The sequence below is a fragment of the Ananas comosus genome, linkage group 19, assembly GCF_001540865.1.
Source record: "Ananas comosus cultivar F153 linkage group 19, ASM154086v1, whole genome shotgun sequence".
Taxonomy (NCBI): domain Eukaryota; kingdom Viridiplantae; phylum Streptophyta; class Magnoliopsida; order Poales; family Bromeliaceae; genus Ananas; species Ananas comosus.
In genome coordinates this window covers 9148313-9164376 of record NC_033639.1, presented here as the reverse complement: position 1 = coordinate 9164376, position 16064 = coordinate 9148313, and the positions used below count along the sequence as shown (strand labels likewise).

At 34.8% G+C, this 16064-nt stretch overlaps 3 protein-coding genes across 3 annotated transcripts; 1 reads left to right on the top strand and 2 right to left on the bottom strand.

The window, feature by feature from the left end:
• Window positions 302-3367, bottom strand: LOC109725137 (serrate RNA effector molecule-like). Its single transcript, XM_020254222.1, has 7 exons — window positions 3280-3367; window positions 2698-2772; window positions 2261-2323; window positions 2063-2110; window positions 1903-1977; window positions 1177-1812; window positions 302-865 (listed from the first exon to the last, which is right to left on the bottom strand). The coding sequence occupies exons 4-7, from the start codon at window positions 2077-2079 to the stop codon at window positions 814-816; spliced, it is 780 nt and encodes a 259-aa protein (XP_020109811.1). The 5' UTR covers window positions 2080-2110; window positions 2261-2323; window positions 2698-2772; window positions 3280-3367; the 3' UTR covers window positions 302-813.
• LOC109725172 lies at window positions 7902-8495 on the top strand. The gene has a single exon (XM_020254264.1). The coding sequence runs from the start codon at window positions 7966-7968 to the stop codon at window positions 8188-8190; it is 225 nt and encodes a 74-aa protein (XP_020109853.1). The 5' UTR covers window positions 7902-7965; the 3' UTR covers window positions 8191-8495.
• On the bottom strand, window positions 12505-14712 carry LOC109725268 (60S ribosomal protein L7-4-like). The gene is made up of 7 exons (XM_020254386.1): window positions 14560-14712; window positions 14270-14447; window positions 14052-14149; window positions 13412-13469; window positions 13222-13301; window positions 13046-13148; window positions 12505-12962 (listed from the first exon to the last, which is right to left on the bottom strand). The coding sequence occupies exons 2-7, from the start codon at window positions 14432-14434 to the stop codon at window positions 12747-12749; spliced, it is 720 nt and encodes a 239-aa protein (XP_020109975.1). The 5' UTR covers window positions 14435-14447; window positions 14560-14712; the 3' UTR covers window positions 12505-12746.

Sequence of the window (16064 nt, the reverse complement as noted above, 5' to 3'; positions counted from 1 at the left end):
AAATTTAAAAGTTTAATATGGTTGGATTTTAAGCTATCTAAAAGTGCCAAGCATAAAATATACCGAGATTGGAGAATCCATTATTAAAAAAACATCAAAATTAATAGCCAACTCTAGAAGAAAAAAAAAAAAAATATTTGCTTTGCAAAAAATAAATCTCCAAAGTTTATGAAAGGAAGAGGCACCCTGTGTCAAACATCAGTGAGTAGAGACATAATTTATGAGTAAAATGCCCCGACGTGTGCGGTGTCAAAAGAACAGGAACAAAATTGCAATACCAGGCTAGTACAGGGCCCCACCCATACATTTTTTACAAGGAAGAGAAAATCATGACAAACAGAAGTTTAGATCACGAAGTCCCAGTTTACTAACACTTTCTTATCCAGTTCTCACATCCTCCACTTGGAACTGTACAGGTTAGTTTGTATTATTTATACGCTATACCGGTATACAGTTAGTAGAGATATCACCGGCGCAAAGACGTTTCTTATGTACAGACATAAAGGGGAACAAATGAAGATGTTAAAAATCTGTACAGTACTTCACGAGGATGTACGAACAGATGTCGAGAAGCGGCAATATTTTGCTCTTCATTTAACTCGATTGTATACGAGCAGGAGAGAATGCACTGCAGGAGAGAATTCACTGCGTCGAGTTGCTGACGAGCCTAGAAAGCAAAATGGGAGTTGCTCATCAGGCACAAGTGGCCATTACTGCCCAGATACTGCAAATGGAGACTTCGTTACCTCCCTATCGCTCCATGAAATTGAAATCAGTGGCCAGATACGCATATGAAGGTAAGGTAGCACGCGGTCAACTCGCGGAATGGTTTGGGGAGTCATCCTCAGCGGGCGCGACTGCATTGCTGCAATTAAGAAACAAAATCCATTCTAATGTCCCAAGGTTTCTCAAGAAGATAATCCTGATTATCCAAAGCAGCAGGGGAGAAAAAAAAGAAGATGAGATGAAGATACTTTGAATTTTCTAGAGGATACTCATATTGGCTCGATTTAGCTGCAATTCGAAAACTCTACCATCGAAAACAACTTATGAATACGAAAGGCTCTATACTCATAAAAGCATAGCAACCCTAACTCATATTCACTAATCATATGCTCTACCTATCCTAATTCTGGAAAGCGAAAAGAAAACAATGGTATCAAAAAAGAGTATTACCTCATATAATTTTCATAGTAAAATTGACCTTGCACTTGTGTTTCCAGCGATGCGACGGTTAGAGGGTGGCTAGCCCTAAGATGCTCACAGGCAGATTCAACACTGTAGAAAGGTCTCGAGCAAGCAGTAACTCCGCAACCATATATTAAATCCATGCTCTCGTCCTCCACTTTCACAACACTACTATTGATGGCCTTGTCAACGGCCGCCTCAATATCTTTAGTTGCAGCCCTACGTTCCAAAGGATCTTCACCCTTCAACCTTAACTGCCAAAACAGGCGGAGCTTCTCTTCCCAGCCGTCCTCCTCATAGTGGGGAACATCTTCTGGCACACCGGTAAAGCCAACATCTTCCTCTGACTCCTGAATGCCATAGTAAGACACACCATGTACAGACCACAGGTACTCTAGCAGATTACGAAGGAGCTCATGTCGATTTAGTCGTTTAACAACTGGGTGAATATCACTGTTCTTTGGCCACAGAATGTTGTTATCGATGCCCTTTTCAGTGTCAAGCTTGAGAGCAAGTGCCTGAGTTTGTGCTATGTCTAATATGAGTCGTCGAGTTTCCAACGATGATTCAGCACTGGATTCATCCTCACATGTTACTAACAATGAACTCATAAGCTCTAAGGTGCTGCACCCGCATGTTAAATATTTAAAGAAATTAGGAGCTCAAGTGTGAATTAAAGCCACCAAAACTTCAGTCTAATTCGATGTATCTTACCTTCCAATTGCTAGAGGTAGGTTCTCCAATTTGCGAAAAAATTGTGTTGCTGAAGCCCTTGCACGCTGCTTCTTCCTGCAAAGAGTTGATGCAATCCTTTAAGGTATGTCAATTGTTGCAGTTCTTCAGTACTTTCTAGATGTTGGGTATGATCGATCACCTTTCTACGATGGCCATCAGATTAGAAGGATGATACTTGTTTCTCAGCCTATACCAAAATACAGATTTATTAATTGCAAAGAAATAGGCATGCATACATCATAGAAAATGTTACATTTCCCTTTCCCTTTTTTGTTTTTTTTTTTCTAGTCTCGTTCAAAAGTATATGTAAAATTCTAAAGAGATAAAAATCATATACCACTCCTCTGTCTTGTGGGCCTCAAAGTAAGTCTTTTTCTGAGATTCAATGTACAGCGAATACCTAGAAAACCAGAATAAAACTCAAATTAGCATTCTAAAGCCAAGGGCTAATTTGATCTTGTTGCCATTTTTGTTTTTACAAACACACATTCTATGCAAAGGAGTGTGGGGGTGGATTGTGGGGTGCTTGCAATCTGTACAGTTGACAGATTTGTTTGGCAACAGAAAACAAAAACATAGTAGCAACTTTTGGCATTTGGCCAGGATGGATTGCACGTAAGCCAACAATGAAAAGAGTAGGGAAGTCCACCAGTTGGCACACTGAATCATATAAAATTTTGTTTATAGAAACAAAAATTGACAACAGTACCCAAACAGGGCCTAAGCTTGCCAGACACAATTCTATATATAAAGAAACAGATAGTAAAAAAGTACCTCCTTATTGCTTCATTTGGCAATACATCATCTTCAAGCTCTTGAACAAAATGCTTGAATGACTTAAACTCCTCCCTGAAATTTCATTGTAACATCATGCTAATGAAGAGATGAATTTGAAAAGCGAACTGCAAAGAGTTGACTAGATAGCTGAAGTCAAACAAGCCATTATATAGTTTGCATCAGAGAATTCTATTAAGTCATGCACAAAGGTGGCAGAAGAACTGAAAATGGACCCGAGGATTACTGTTTGCAGCGTGCTTCTTGGTTGTTTGTTTTATATCCGTAATTGCTCTTTTCATTGGTAATTTTTTTGAGGTAAAAAAATTTGTACAGACATTTGGCTTAGGGTGAAGTGGCTTTCAAGGTTCTATCGATGACCCATTAATCACTCAAAAAGCATGTATCCAAAATTATTACCAGAAACATAATCTATAAACATACAGACACTATTGATTTTGGAGAAATAGAAATAAGGCATAAAGAAATCTTCTTTTGTATTCTTAAATGAAACAAGCTCTGAAATAGATTTAAATAACATATTAGCAGTTTTCATTGAATGAAAAATCTCAAAGAGCAAACCTGTGGCGGCCCGGCCCGTCAACAGTATCTTCTCCATCATCGTCATCGCCATCGCCATCATCTTCTTCTTCGTCTTTTTCTTTTTCGTTTTCTCTTTCTTCTTCTTCTTCTTCTTCTTCTTCATCTTCTTCTTCTTTTTCTTCTTCTTGCACAAAAGAAAATATCAAAAAAACCTAAACTGAAATCTCATGTTGTAATCGCAAAAGAAAAATTCCCCCGTCACCCAAGCTGCACAACTTATCATCAAATAACTTGTTCGCCATCCCAACTGGCCTTTGGTGTCTTATGTCAATAAGATATTAAAAAACGAAAAAGATACAACCAAAAAGCACAATGGGACTACTAATTAGATTTCTTTCAAAGGACATTACAAAAGCGCTTTTTATACCAAATAATCTGAGTTGCCCCAATTTTCTCAAAGCACGAACAACGAAGCACCTCTTATCAATTTACCACAATCTATACAACATTTAACCAATAATCGAATAACAACAATAGAAACCATCGACTCAGGGAAATCCCATGTAATAAAAACGCACCAGAAGAATAATCGCCCGGCCATAGGATCTGGACCTGTTTATAATAATCACTGCTGCAAAAAATCACCATTAAAGAAACCCCACATCTTATACACAAATCGATCAGGGGAACAGGGTCCTAATCCGTGGCAATAAGAGATCCCCGACACAAACAAGATCGCCTCCTTCGATCACCTGTCTACACTTAGGCGTCGGCGTTTGGAGCCAGTGCGCGACTCCGATTGCTGAGCCGGATCTCCTTCGCCCGATCGTTCTTGAGCTCCGCCATGGGGATCCGATTGAGCCATTCAGATCGAAGGCGGGTGGAAGGCCTAGAGATGGAGAGATGGACCGAGGTCGGAGACCCTAGAAATGGAGAGATGGATCGAGGTCGGAAACCCTAGAAATGGGCAAGAGCGGAGAAGGGTTTCGGAAACCCTAGAGAAGGGGATTTGGGAGCGGTTGAGAGAGAGAGAGAGAGAGAGAGAGAGAGAGAGAGGGAGAGAGAGAGAGAGAGAGTGAAGAGCGCGCCAAAGATTTGGGTTTCGTTTGGTTTATATAGGGAGTTAGAGATTGGGGTGAGTAATAATACCAAGTAAGTTGAAGGACTAAGATGGAAAAACACATCGCGGGAAGACCATCTTACTTTTGCACCCCTTAACAAGATATTATTTACGGCATACTCCTTCGTGCATTTTTTATTCGGAAAACTTCAAATACCACCCATATGGTTTCACACATTCTCACTTTAGTACTCTATGGTTAAAGTGTATCGTGATTTTATTTTTATCTTTTTATTATCAATTTTACTCATTTTTTTTGTTAAATCAATAACAAAATTAAAATTAAAGGGTACTAAAGTAAATATTCGATTAATCTAGATGGGGTATCTGAAGTTTTTTTTATATAATTTAACGAAATATTAACAGAAAAGCTGACGAAAAGATAAAAATAAAATCACAGGACACAAACTTGATACACTTTAAACCACAGGGTACTATAGTGAGAACGTCCGAAACCACAGAGATGATTTTTGAAGTTTACCTTTTCATTTGGGATTTTTTAAATTTTATTTAAATAATTAACAAGCTCTCTAACACATTCACAATTTACTATTCCCTAATTCAACCTTACTCTCCCTATTTTCGCTCGTTTAACTTTTAAATAAATATAATTAATAGGTTCTACTTCAAATAGGCTGGGATTAATTAATTAATTAATTAATTAATTTAAAATCAGTTTTAAATTATTGATTGAGTTTTACTTCGGTTTTTAAAATTTTGATTATTACATTAGAGACTAAAATTTTGAAAACATTTTGATCTTAATCCAACTATCTACATCTATCGCCCTGTAATGGTTACTCATTATTTCTCAATCCATTTGTCACAATTTATTAAATTAATTAAGATTTATAAAGATAATTTAAGGTACTAATTCCATAAATTAAGAAAACTTTGGGTACGAGGACATAATCCGTATGTTCAGAATAGTGATTTAGCATGTCACGCGGACAAATTTTCATCATTTTTAATAATACAAGCGGACAAAACTGCAATTATTTCATTTTAAATAGATAAAATTGTACAGAACTTATCTGAATTATGAATCACTTTGATTTTAAAATTTAAATACATTATTTATTTTTACAGATTTAATAACTATAATTTTATTATAATAAATATTTAGCTTAAGTTTTGAAGTCAAAATATTGTTGACTTGCTCAAATTCAACAAATTAAAAAATTGAATATAAGATCAAAATTTTAAAAGGTTATATAGCTGATTGATGGTCCATAGTTCATTAGGGTTGCAATTTAAAATCTTATTTTAATTAAATTTCTACGATCTACTAAATATAATATTATTCTTTATGAAAATAAGATAATATATTATTTTCGAACGAAGTCTTAGTTTAAAGGGCCGTTTCACTGAATATTATTATAAATACAGTATAATTAAATATACATGCAATTAAAGACGAAGCATTTATAATTATTTTTATCTTATTTAATTAAATGTAGTAGAAAGGACTATCGCAGTATGTCATTTGTTCAATTGTATGCAATTAAAAAATATAGTTATATATTATCACTTTATATATATGTGACAATAAAATTACTTTTATATAGTTCGAACTAAGGCCGATTTGGGTGCTGTTTGAACTATTGCGGTTGAACTTTCTCATATAATTTTTACTGCAAAAGTTTAATTTAAATACATAAAATCAAACATCAAATTTAGATCTGGATGTAATTACAACTATAGTATAATCACAAACTACATAAGATTAGTAAATTTAAGGATAATTTTAATTATTGTAGCTGAGCCTTTTGAGCAATTTTGACTGCAATAGTTGAATTCATATGCATCAAATTAAATATTAAATTTAGATTTGTATATAATTACAACTGCAGTACAATTATAAACTCGGTGCACCTAACAGCATCTATTAAACAGAGTAAAATTCATAGGACAATGAAATAATTTATTACCCAAAATGTTAACTGTTGTAATAATTGGTGGGGGTCCATCACCATAAATTGGACGTGTCCATGTGTAAGACTCACACATAGTGTGGGCCCCACAGCAAAACCAAACAAATGCGGTTAAAGCGTTCAGAGCTTTTCTACCCCTCTGTAGTCGGGAAAATTTGGGTGGACCTGTTTACCACGTCAGGCGGTGAACCACGCACCGATTTTAATTCCAATATACATTTTTTTTTGTGAAAAATAGGTAGCAAGCTACCTGCTTCATTCATTAAGCGAAATGAACTAAGCGTACATGATGAAGACAGCTAGGGTCTCTTGAAAGAGCAGAAAAAATACAAGAAAGAAAACTCAAAATAAAGAACTCTACACCTACCGATTAGACAAAGTAAACAAAAAAAGCGAGATGGATAACGAAAAGAAGAAGTGGGGACTGAGCATGGAAGAAGGGACAAGCAAGGATCAAAGGGCTCCGTTCCAGGCATTGGTCAAAGAAGCGACACGTTCAAGAGCCCGGGTAGCATTGGGAAGCACCTCGCAGAAGATAGTGTTGTTGCGCTCAGTCCAGACGACCCACCAGATTGCCGCTAAACGGGTTAAACTTTTTGATCTCGTGGCGGCATTGGGTATGTTAGATGTATCTGTCCATAATTCCAATATATATCATCACGCATTCTTTTGTATATTGATCTTATATATGTACTTGGTGTGTTAGTAAATTTTATTTGGTTATGTTATTTAGGCTCTTGATTCATCATTTTTTTTTTAACGCTATAGTAATATTAAAAATAATGATAAATTGGATTAGTCGCTAGATAATAATAAAAATGCTCACGTGTGTCGAAAAAAATGTGACAGTTTTTATATTTGTTTTGCGAATATAGCTAGATTATTTTGCGAATGGATTTGACTAAGTGCATGCGTCTCAATATGATGTGAGATACTGATACGTCAAATATAGTTTTTTAATTGGCTCGTGTATGCAACTTGAGATGCTGTATAAATTTGCCAACGAAGGATCAGCACTATACAGAAAATGTTTATTTGCTTGTGACCCTTCCATGAATATTCATTTAAGTCACTATAATTCGTTAAAACTAATTAATCGATTGACATTAATTCTTATTTCAATCGAATCACTTCGTTGGACTTCGTTTTGATTTTCGTAACAAATAGTTTATTCAACTTCCATATCATCTTTAAAAGATGACAAATAAATAATATAGCAACTAATTCACTTTCACATTATTTCTAAACTATTTAAGATTTAACTATCATACCATCTTTAGAAAATACCATATCTGATTCATCAACATTACTTCGTCGACGACAACAGTTCTTAGAAATAATATGGCAATTGCTGTATCAGCAACCATACTTTCAATTCTAAATAAAGTTTAAATACTAAAATTCAAGTAAAATGAAACTTAAAATTTACTAAATTACAAAATATTTCTCACCCTAGTACCCTTCTATATAATCCGGTCCACTAGACCAGGTCCACCAAATTTTCCTTTCTCCTCTCTCTCTCTTTCTCTCTCTCTCTCTCTTACATATATATGTTATGCATATATATACATGATGTACACCAAAACCCCTCCCCCACACTTGTGAACCTACACAAAGCCAAAAAAACCACCCCACTCCCTAAAACAAAGAAATTTACAAACAAGGACACTCATGTGCTTCTTCTCCTCCTCCTCGCCCTTGTTCTTCTTGTGCTCAAAGGAGGAGAAGGTGCTGGGCATGGAGAAGGCGCCCGGGAGCTGTCCGTACTGCGGCGGTGCGGTGTCAGCCACCGACGTGGAGCGATCGTATCGCCTCTTCTGCCTCCCCCTCTGCATCGTCACGAAGCGCAAGTACGCGTGCGCCGCGTGCTCTCGGCGTTTGGTTACATATCCTTAGCTCCACTTTTGAGTTGAGTGATCTCCCTCTTTGGTGCAATGGTGCAATGGTGCGATGGTGCAATGGTTTCTTCTTTTAAGGTGGTTTGATGCAAAACCTGGTACATGTTATGGCATGGGGTTGAGGTGTGAAATGATCAAAAGATGGGGGGTTCAAGTGCTAATGTGATTGTGGTAAATAATTAATGTGATAATTACTCTGTTAAGGTATCCTAAATATGCATGGTTTGGAATAACAGTGCACATGTTCTAGAGCATTCATCATAGAAAAATTCTGCACATTGTATGATCGAGTTAGTTCGGAAATGAAAATTAAGCAAATCGTTTTGTACTCTGAATTTTTCTGCGTACGAGATTGTATTGATCCCTCTCGCTTTTTTTTTTGAGAAAGAGATTCCCACTTCATTCAATAAAAAGATAAATTTAGCTATATAGAGTGAGACAGCTAGGACCTCGAATCATCCCTCTCGCATTATTAATTATTAGATTTGAGGTGATTTATGTGTAAAATGAGTCAAATCTTGAGGTTTTTATTATTATTTTACAACTCATAAAATTTAGTTGAATATTTTTTTTTCCTTCTTGTTTTTTTATTTTTTTTTGGTATAGGAAAATACTGAGACTATGCTGTTTTGGGTTCTGACACATTTGGAGTTATCAGCAACAGAACATGGTGGGAGTGACAAAACTTGGAGCCAATAAAAGCATTCATATTAGGAAGCCCTAAACTGCTTTTTAAAAATAATTTATGATATCTTATTAATATATTGACAAGTTTATATATTATTCTAAATTATATAATATGAATTGATAAAAAATTTTAGATTAAAACAATAATAAGTAAAAGGTTAATTTAAGAACAGTTTTAGCATATAAAATAAATATATTGGTGTAAATTAGGGTGTATCAGTCAACTTTCATCGATTTTGTTGCAGTTAATCAACTTGAGCAAAAATCCGAAGTTAGAAAAATTTTTACTACATTATTCATTCAAAATGCTCAAAATTTTCAATGGCAAAAGAAAATTTGGAAACTACCATTGACTGACATGCATGACATGAAAATTTTGTCCAAACATTAATTAAATGTGGAATTAATATATATCTATATAACATGCTTTGTCAAAATTAATGCCTAATATATCTATATATCTATAGATATATAGCATGCTACATATCTATATAGCATGCTTTGTCAAAATTAATGCCTAATAATAATAAAAAAAATATTGTTGTAGTCCTATCTCCTATAAGAACCTAGCTAGGTTAGGTTACTCCACAAGTGTAAGCATTTAAAGCAACAATATTGACTTATCAAATAAGTAAGTGAAAATAGAAGTAATTAACCTACATATATTGAAAAGAGAGTTTAGGTAGAAAATAGGTTGGGTCAATTTGTAGCACTTGAAAAAGAAATAAAGGCCTTTTAAAACAAATAAATAAAAAACCCTAATAATTGGTTTTTTTTTTGGCAATAGAGGAAAAGATTTTAAAAAAAGTGGATTGTAACACACCAAAAAATTATACAACTAATTCTGATTTATTGCGAGTTTTTTGACTTTCGATAGAGACCTCTCGATTCCTCACCTCTCCAAGAAGCCAGAAGTACGAGATCCTTTGGTGAAAGCGCAAGCAAGGATCAAATTCTCGACTTCAAACTCAGATAGTGACCTAACTTATTTTAGATAATTTTTTAATATCTTATCTCTCAAAAAAAAAAAAAAATTTAATATCTCGCGATAAGTAACTAACAAATAATCAAATATTAAATAAAAAGGAGATATGCTGTACAAGTTATTCGAGCATCCCGACAAACATTATTCGTGTGAAAATGATAAGTTGCTTTGTAGAGATCGATTGGAGTCCTTTTCAGAAAAAAAAAAAAAAAAAAAAAATCTTTCTTTCACATTCTAATTTCTAATTTGACAATGGATTTTTCTTTCTTTCTTTCTTTTTTTTTTTTAGTGGTTAAGAAACTTTTGGTGGTTGCTGATGTAGCTCTGATTGTCCAAGATATGAACAACCTTTACTTGAAGCTAAGGAAACAATTATAACACACCTCATTAATGTCTATGTTAAAATTGGATATGTTAATATCATTTATTTTATTAAGAACCCTATTTTCTTGGTTATTCAAATATATAATAATCAGACATTTGGCAAACAAAACTCTAAAACAATTTTTCTAAAAAAAATCTAATTTGAAACTTCTACTTAATCGTAATTTGAAATTTTGAGAGCACTGATACAGAAGCGTCAGCCCAACGGACTATTATGTAGAATTTATTTACCAAATTTTATTATGAAATTTTGAATATTCTTGATGTGGAGAATATCGAATCTGGGGAATATTCTAGATTCACCAACCACCAATTGGTGATAAGTTGGGAGAAAATGTCATAGAAAATCTTCATAAAATCATAAATAATTTGGACTAACATAAGACAATTGAGTCCATCTAATTGTTCATGGATATATATACACACACACACACAAAGATTTACTTGATGGGTCCATTATGCCTTAGAATATCCCCTTTTTTTCATTTCAAATTCACCACTTTGAATGAATAAATCCAAATACACATCATTGTTGTAGGCACCTCAACATGATGACCCTCGTGTGCAACGTGCAGTTCATAAGTCAGCTTTAAACTTATTGTTCCCGTTTTCAGACTTTGATATATACCTATCTCACCAACCGTTCTTAGAGCAAGTGGCAAAGGGCTTGGTGGTTGATATCCGAGACCCAAGTTCGAATCCTAATTGATTCACATTTTCAGCTAAGTTTATTTCTAAATAAAATAAATAAAGCGGATAGCGTGCTACCTATCTCTCAAAAAAAAAAGAAAAAGATATATACCTACCTCACCAACTGTCCCTAGAGCAAGTGGCAAAGGGATTGGTGGTTGGTACTCGAGATCCCAAATTCGAATCCTTATTGATTCATATTTTCAGCTAAGCTAAATTTATTTCTAAATGAAGTAACGTAACGGGTACCTATCTCTCTCTCAAAAAAAAAGAAAAGATATATATCTACCTCACAAGTTATATTTTGAAATCTTACTCATTAAGCCAAGCCACTAAGTGAATGTTTTTGTTTTTGAAAAAACAATTTTTTCGCTGAAAAAAAAAAATCTGTTTATTGATTTCTAGAAAAATTAGTTTTTCTGAAAAAATTTTGCCCAAATTTCATGAAATGTAGTTTTTTTTTTTTTTGTTTTTCAAATTTTTTACCAGAAAAATGAAGAGTGTGGAAAAGAATGTTTTTCAGAAAAAAAAAAAACTTTTTTTTTCAGAAAATAATTTTTCTCGCCAGAATCAAACACCCCTGCTCCTCGATTCTATTAAAAATATTATATGTTATATACAAAAAAGAAAAAAAATCTAACTCATCAAGCACACTTGAAAAATCCTGTGTGGTATTTTTATAGCATTTTACTCTTCTATAAATCCAGTGTTTTATTCAGTTTAGTTTAAAAAGAATTTATTTGTGCTTTGAAATATCCAATAACCATTTAACTTTGCAAAAAAACTTGTTATAAAGCCCTCTCTCGAATTTAGAGGAATCAGATTCCAATTCTCATTCCATTCTAAAATGAAAATAAACCAATTTATTGATCGCCCAATTCGACTTTAAATTCTGGATTGATTCATTTCAAAGTAAACTTACTTAAAACTCTCTCTCACAAACATCCTCCGAAATAAAAAAAAAATCAAATACATACATAAGATCTTCACAAATCATTTAAACCAACCATAGTAACTTGTAAAAAGATATAATTAAGGCCAAATTGCAGAATACCGCCTACGTATATTGGATTTTGCACTTTACTCCCCTACATAATAATCAAAGTAGCCCACAATATCATTAATGCGACCACAGGTATTTTTCCATAACCCTTGTAGCCATCCATTTCATCTTCAGAATAAATCTCTCAGAAAGGATCCAAATGAAAGAAAGAGATACAGGAAAACAAAAACTCTGATTCCCACTAATAAATGATTTCAACACATCTTTGCTCATTAAAGTTTCTCCGTGAACTCGATTATTCGATCCAAAGAAACCTTTCTACACAGACACTGACTCTACTTCCACTTTGAGCCCACAAGTTATGGTTGTTTTGGTTATACACATAATTTCCATGAATATGCCATCAAGTTTTCTTATAAACAAGCGAACATCACCGATCAACTAATCGATAAGCGCAAAAAAACATTAACTTGTTATCATGCAACTAACAATGAAGTAGGAAAACTAAAAAGATAAAAACTTAAGAGACAATAAACATCTTAATTAGCAAAACAACTATTCCATAGCATCAAGTCGAAAGGAGCTCTATCACCAAAATGAACACGAAAACAAACTTGGCAACTGAGATTTGTTCAACTCTTGATAAGAAATAGTGAAATTGCAAAGCATTCGCGTTACACTTGATTCTTACCACCAAAATTTCAGAGCATTCAAGGTTCTTCACTTGCTAAGATGTAAGTCCACTTAATTTCAGGAAAAAAAAACTTCCTACCTTAAGAAAAGAGATTAAGTGAACATCAAGACTCTAGTTCATCCTTCTAATAAGCTCATTGATGTAATCCTCGCGGTTTCCGGCATCGCCGCCCTCGACGTAATGGTTCCTCTTCTTCTTCAAGCCACCCAATGGTGCTTTGAGTTTGAACGGCCACAGGAAGTTGTTTGCCTCTCTGAAGTGCGGCCCAACAGTGATGATCTCGTGAACAAGATCCTCAATGCAAACAATACCATGGTTCCCCAGACCCTACAAATGAAGATAAAATGATCATATACAACAATGCAATAAAGATAACACTAAAATTTTTTATCTTGATTCCGAAGATAAACCTTTTCGATGATTGAATTATCCGACAAAGGAACCCTCTGCTTGTTCAGCTTTCCATAGCCCCTCTTGTAGATCAACTCCCTAACACTCTTCAGGTTGGGATACCTGAAACAAAGCAATTCCCTAAAGATCGCGATCATAATAATAATATCAAATGAAAACAGCATTTATTAAGTACCCATAAGTCACATAAGGCTCGACCCGGCGCAACATGTTCATTGTAGCCTTGTTTACTTTAAGGAAAACACCATTAAATATCTGCCATGAGAAATGCAAATGCAAAGCTATCAGACCCAAGCAAAAGAATACGCAGCACTCGCAGCAGAAGAAAAGCAAACTGGAAGCAATCCTAATCAAACCATATATACCTGTCGTAGCCGCAACAGCTGCAAGATCTTTCTGGTTTTTGGGTGCATGGCATTGATACTGCATCGAAATTTTTTTAACAAAAAAGAAAAAAAAAAGCCATTAGATGCAACGTAACTAACACGGCTAATTCTCCTATCCGATTTAGTCCTAGTTCGACAATGCAATATCAAAAAGCAACTGCTTCGATTCTCTCGAACTCCGAAAAAGCCTGAAAGTATGGAAAAGAATAATAAAAAAGAAAACCTCTTTAGATGCAACGTAACTAACACGGCTAATTCTCCTATCCAATTTAGTCCTAGTTTGACAATGCAATATCAAAAAGCAACTGCTTCGATTCTCTCACACTCTGAAAAAGCCCGAAAGTACTTTAGAGCTGCACAGAAATGGTGATGGGAACCTCCACTGGAGAAGCAATCGACGCAAATTTTATTAAAGCAGTAGCTTTTGGATAACACATTCCAATACTAGGCATTTACATAGTGCTTAACTAATATACCTATATCACCAACTTATAATTTACATACATTGCATACATAGGATTGAAGCTTCTAAAATCAGAAATATATGCAAACAAATATAAGAATTTAAACAAATAATACTACACAAACAAAGAAGAAGAAAAAAATCAAAGTACTGTACCCTCTAATACGAATGATGAAGAGCAACTTCGCCTCGGGGCTAACATAGAATCCACCCTTCAACCTCGCCTCTCGCTTCAACCGGATCAACTCCTTCTCCTACAAAAACATAAACCATCATCAAATCAAATTCACATCAAAAACCCAATTTTTACACCAAATCACCGAAAAACAAAAGAAGAATTAACGATCTAAATGGTTCACGCTTCGCATCAATACCTGCGATTCGTACTCCTTAGCGTACTGTTGAGCCCGGCTAAAGATAAGCTTCCTCTTCTCCCGCTCCTTCGCCTTCTCCGCATCGTTCGCCCCCTTCTTCGCGAGCGCCCATTGCTCCTCTCGCTTCCTCTTCTTCAGCACCGACTCCGGGACCACCGCGGCCATGGCTCTCCCGTCTCTGAGATCAAATCGAGCAAGCAAATCGCATCACAAGGGGATAAAGCTTCGATCTTTGGGCTCAGATTTCGATACGTTGGCGCGATTGAAGTGTTAGGGTTAGGGTTTCGCACCTGGTAGAGATCAGAGTTCGGGGACTAGGGTTTGGATCGGGGAGGAAGGGGACGGCGAGCGACGGGGTTTTTAACAGGAAACGTAGATTGGAGAATCTAACGGTTGGGAATTTGTTGTATGGCTCTCCTAAAATCCTAGCCGTGTAATAAATATTAAAGGAAAAATAGTAAGGTAAAAATGTATGGATGCCCCCTCAACTATGGAGAATACTGAAATAGTCCCCTCAACATTTTTCTTTCGGTTCGAGACCTCCCTCTCAACTTCTGATTTTTTTTAAAATTTAAATTTTTATACTTTTAATTAAATTAATAATTCAATCAAATTTAATGACCCTATTAGTTACCAACCATTATTTGGTCTAGTTTTATTTACTAAAAAGTAAGTAAATTTACTATATTTGGCGAAATCACTGATAAATTTGTTAAAATTTTAAATATTTTGCCTCAAAATTTAAATAAATAAAAGTTGAGAGGTATTAACAAAAAAACAGTTGAGGGAGTCAATTCATAACGGCCTATAGTTGAGGGGTCTCTATACATTTTTACCAAATAGTATTTAAAACAAATTTGTTAAAATGCTAAAGTATGACATTTTGTTCTTCTCTAATTGCAATTTTAACTTTTTTCCTACAAAAATAATGTTAAAAAGATAGTAAAATATTTGATAAACTTCAATTTGCTCCCTATAGTTTAACTTATTTTTATTTTGTTACTTTATAATTCAAAAAATTTTACCTGACTATTCTCTAGTCTTTATCTCTTATTTACCAAAAAAAATTATTATCAAATAAAATAGCGAAATAAAATTTTTTTGATGATCGCGGAAGAGTTAAGTGTAACTTTTTAAACGGCCGAGTGGTTTTATAAAAAAGTGACGTGCCATGTCAATTCAAATTAGAACAGCAAATCAAAATTTATAAAGATTAAAGCAAAAAAAAATTTGTAAAACTTCTCTACAAATCACGTACACAGAAAATGCCTACACACACAACGTGTTCCAACTACTAACTCACCGAAACCACCGTCAGATTACGAGGAATGGTTTAAATGCATTTAGCATTTTGAATGGACGGTTTGATCGTCGTGCGCAGGAGTTCCTACTCAGGGTCTACAGAGAATCTACGCCAATGTTCACAATACAAACATGAATAAAAACTCAATTAAGTGTACTTACAAAGGCATTTGAGCCCATAAAAAAACTAGCCCAATCCAGTAATCTACCAAGTTATGGGCCTTTGAGCCCATAAAAGGAGCCCAATCCAGTAATCTACTAAGTTATGGGCCTCCATGAATCAAAGTCATGGCCCAAGCTCTCAATTTTGGTCGCGTCGGGCGCAAAGTCGGGTTCGCGAAACTCACAAATGCGGTACGCATCCTCCTCGACACTGAGTCAGGAAATCAATTGATGTTTGTCACCAATGTGCCTTACTTTTGCGTCACGTTCGAGCGTACCATTTCATTAAAGAAGCAAAAAAAAAGAAATTAACATTACGATTCAAATTATT

What these genes read in the sequence shown, in the direction of transcription:
- LOC109725268 (XM_020254386.1), bottom strand. Translation starts at nt 14,434, where the DNA reads ATGGCCGCGGTGGTCCCGGAGTCGGTGCTGAAGAAGAGGAAGCGAGAG. An exon ending in CTAAGGAGTACGAATCGCAG is followed by an intron (nt 14,150 to 14,269) that starts GTATTGATGCGA and finishes ATGTTTTTGTAG; the next exon opens with GAGAAGGAGTTGATCCGGTT. An exon ending in GAGCCTTATGTGACTTATGG is followed by an intron (nt 13,149 to 13,221) that starts GTACTTAATAAA and finishes GCTTTGTTTCAG; the next exon opens with GTATCCCAACCTGAAGAGTG.
- LOC109725137 (XM_020254222.1), bottom strand. An exon ending in CTACCTCTAGCAATTGGAAG is followed by an intron (nt 1,813 to 1,902) that starts GTAAGATACATC and finishes ATGCGGGTGCAG; the next exon opens with CACCTTAGAGCTTATGAGTT. An exon ending in TACTATGAAAATTATATGAG is followed by an intron (nt 866 to 1,176) that starts GTAATACTCTTT and finishes TCTTAATTGCAG; the next exon opens with CAATGCAGTCGCGCCCGCTG.
- LOC109725172 (XM_020254264.1), top strand. Translation starts at nt 7,966, where the DNA reads ATGTGCTTCTTCTCCTCCTCCTCGCCCTTGTTCTTCTTGTGCTCAAAG.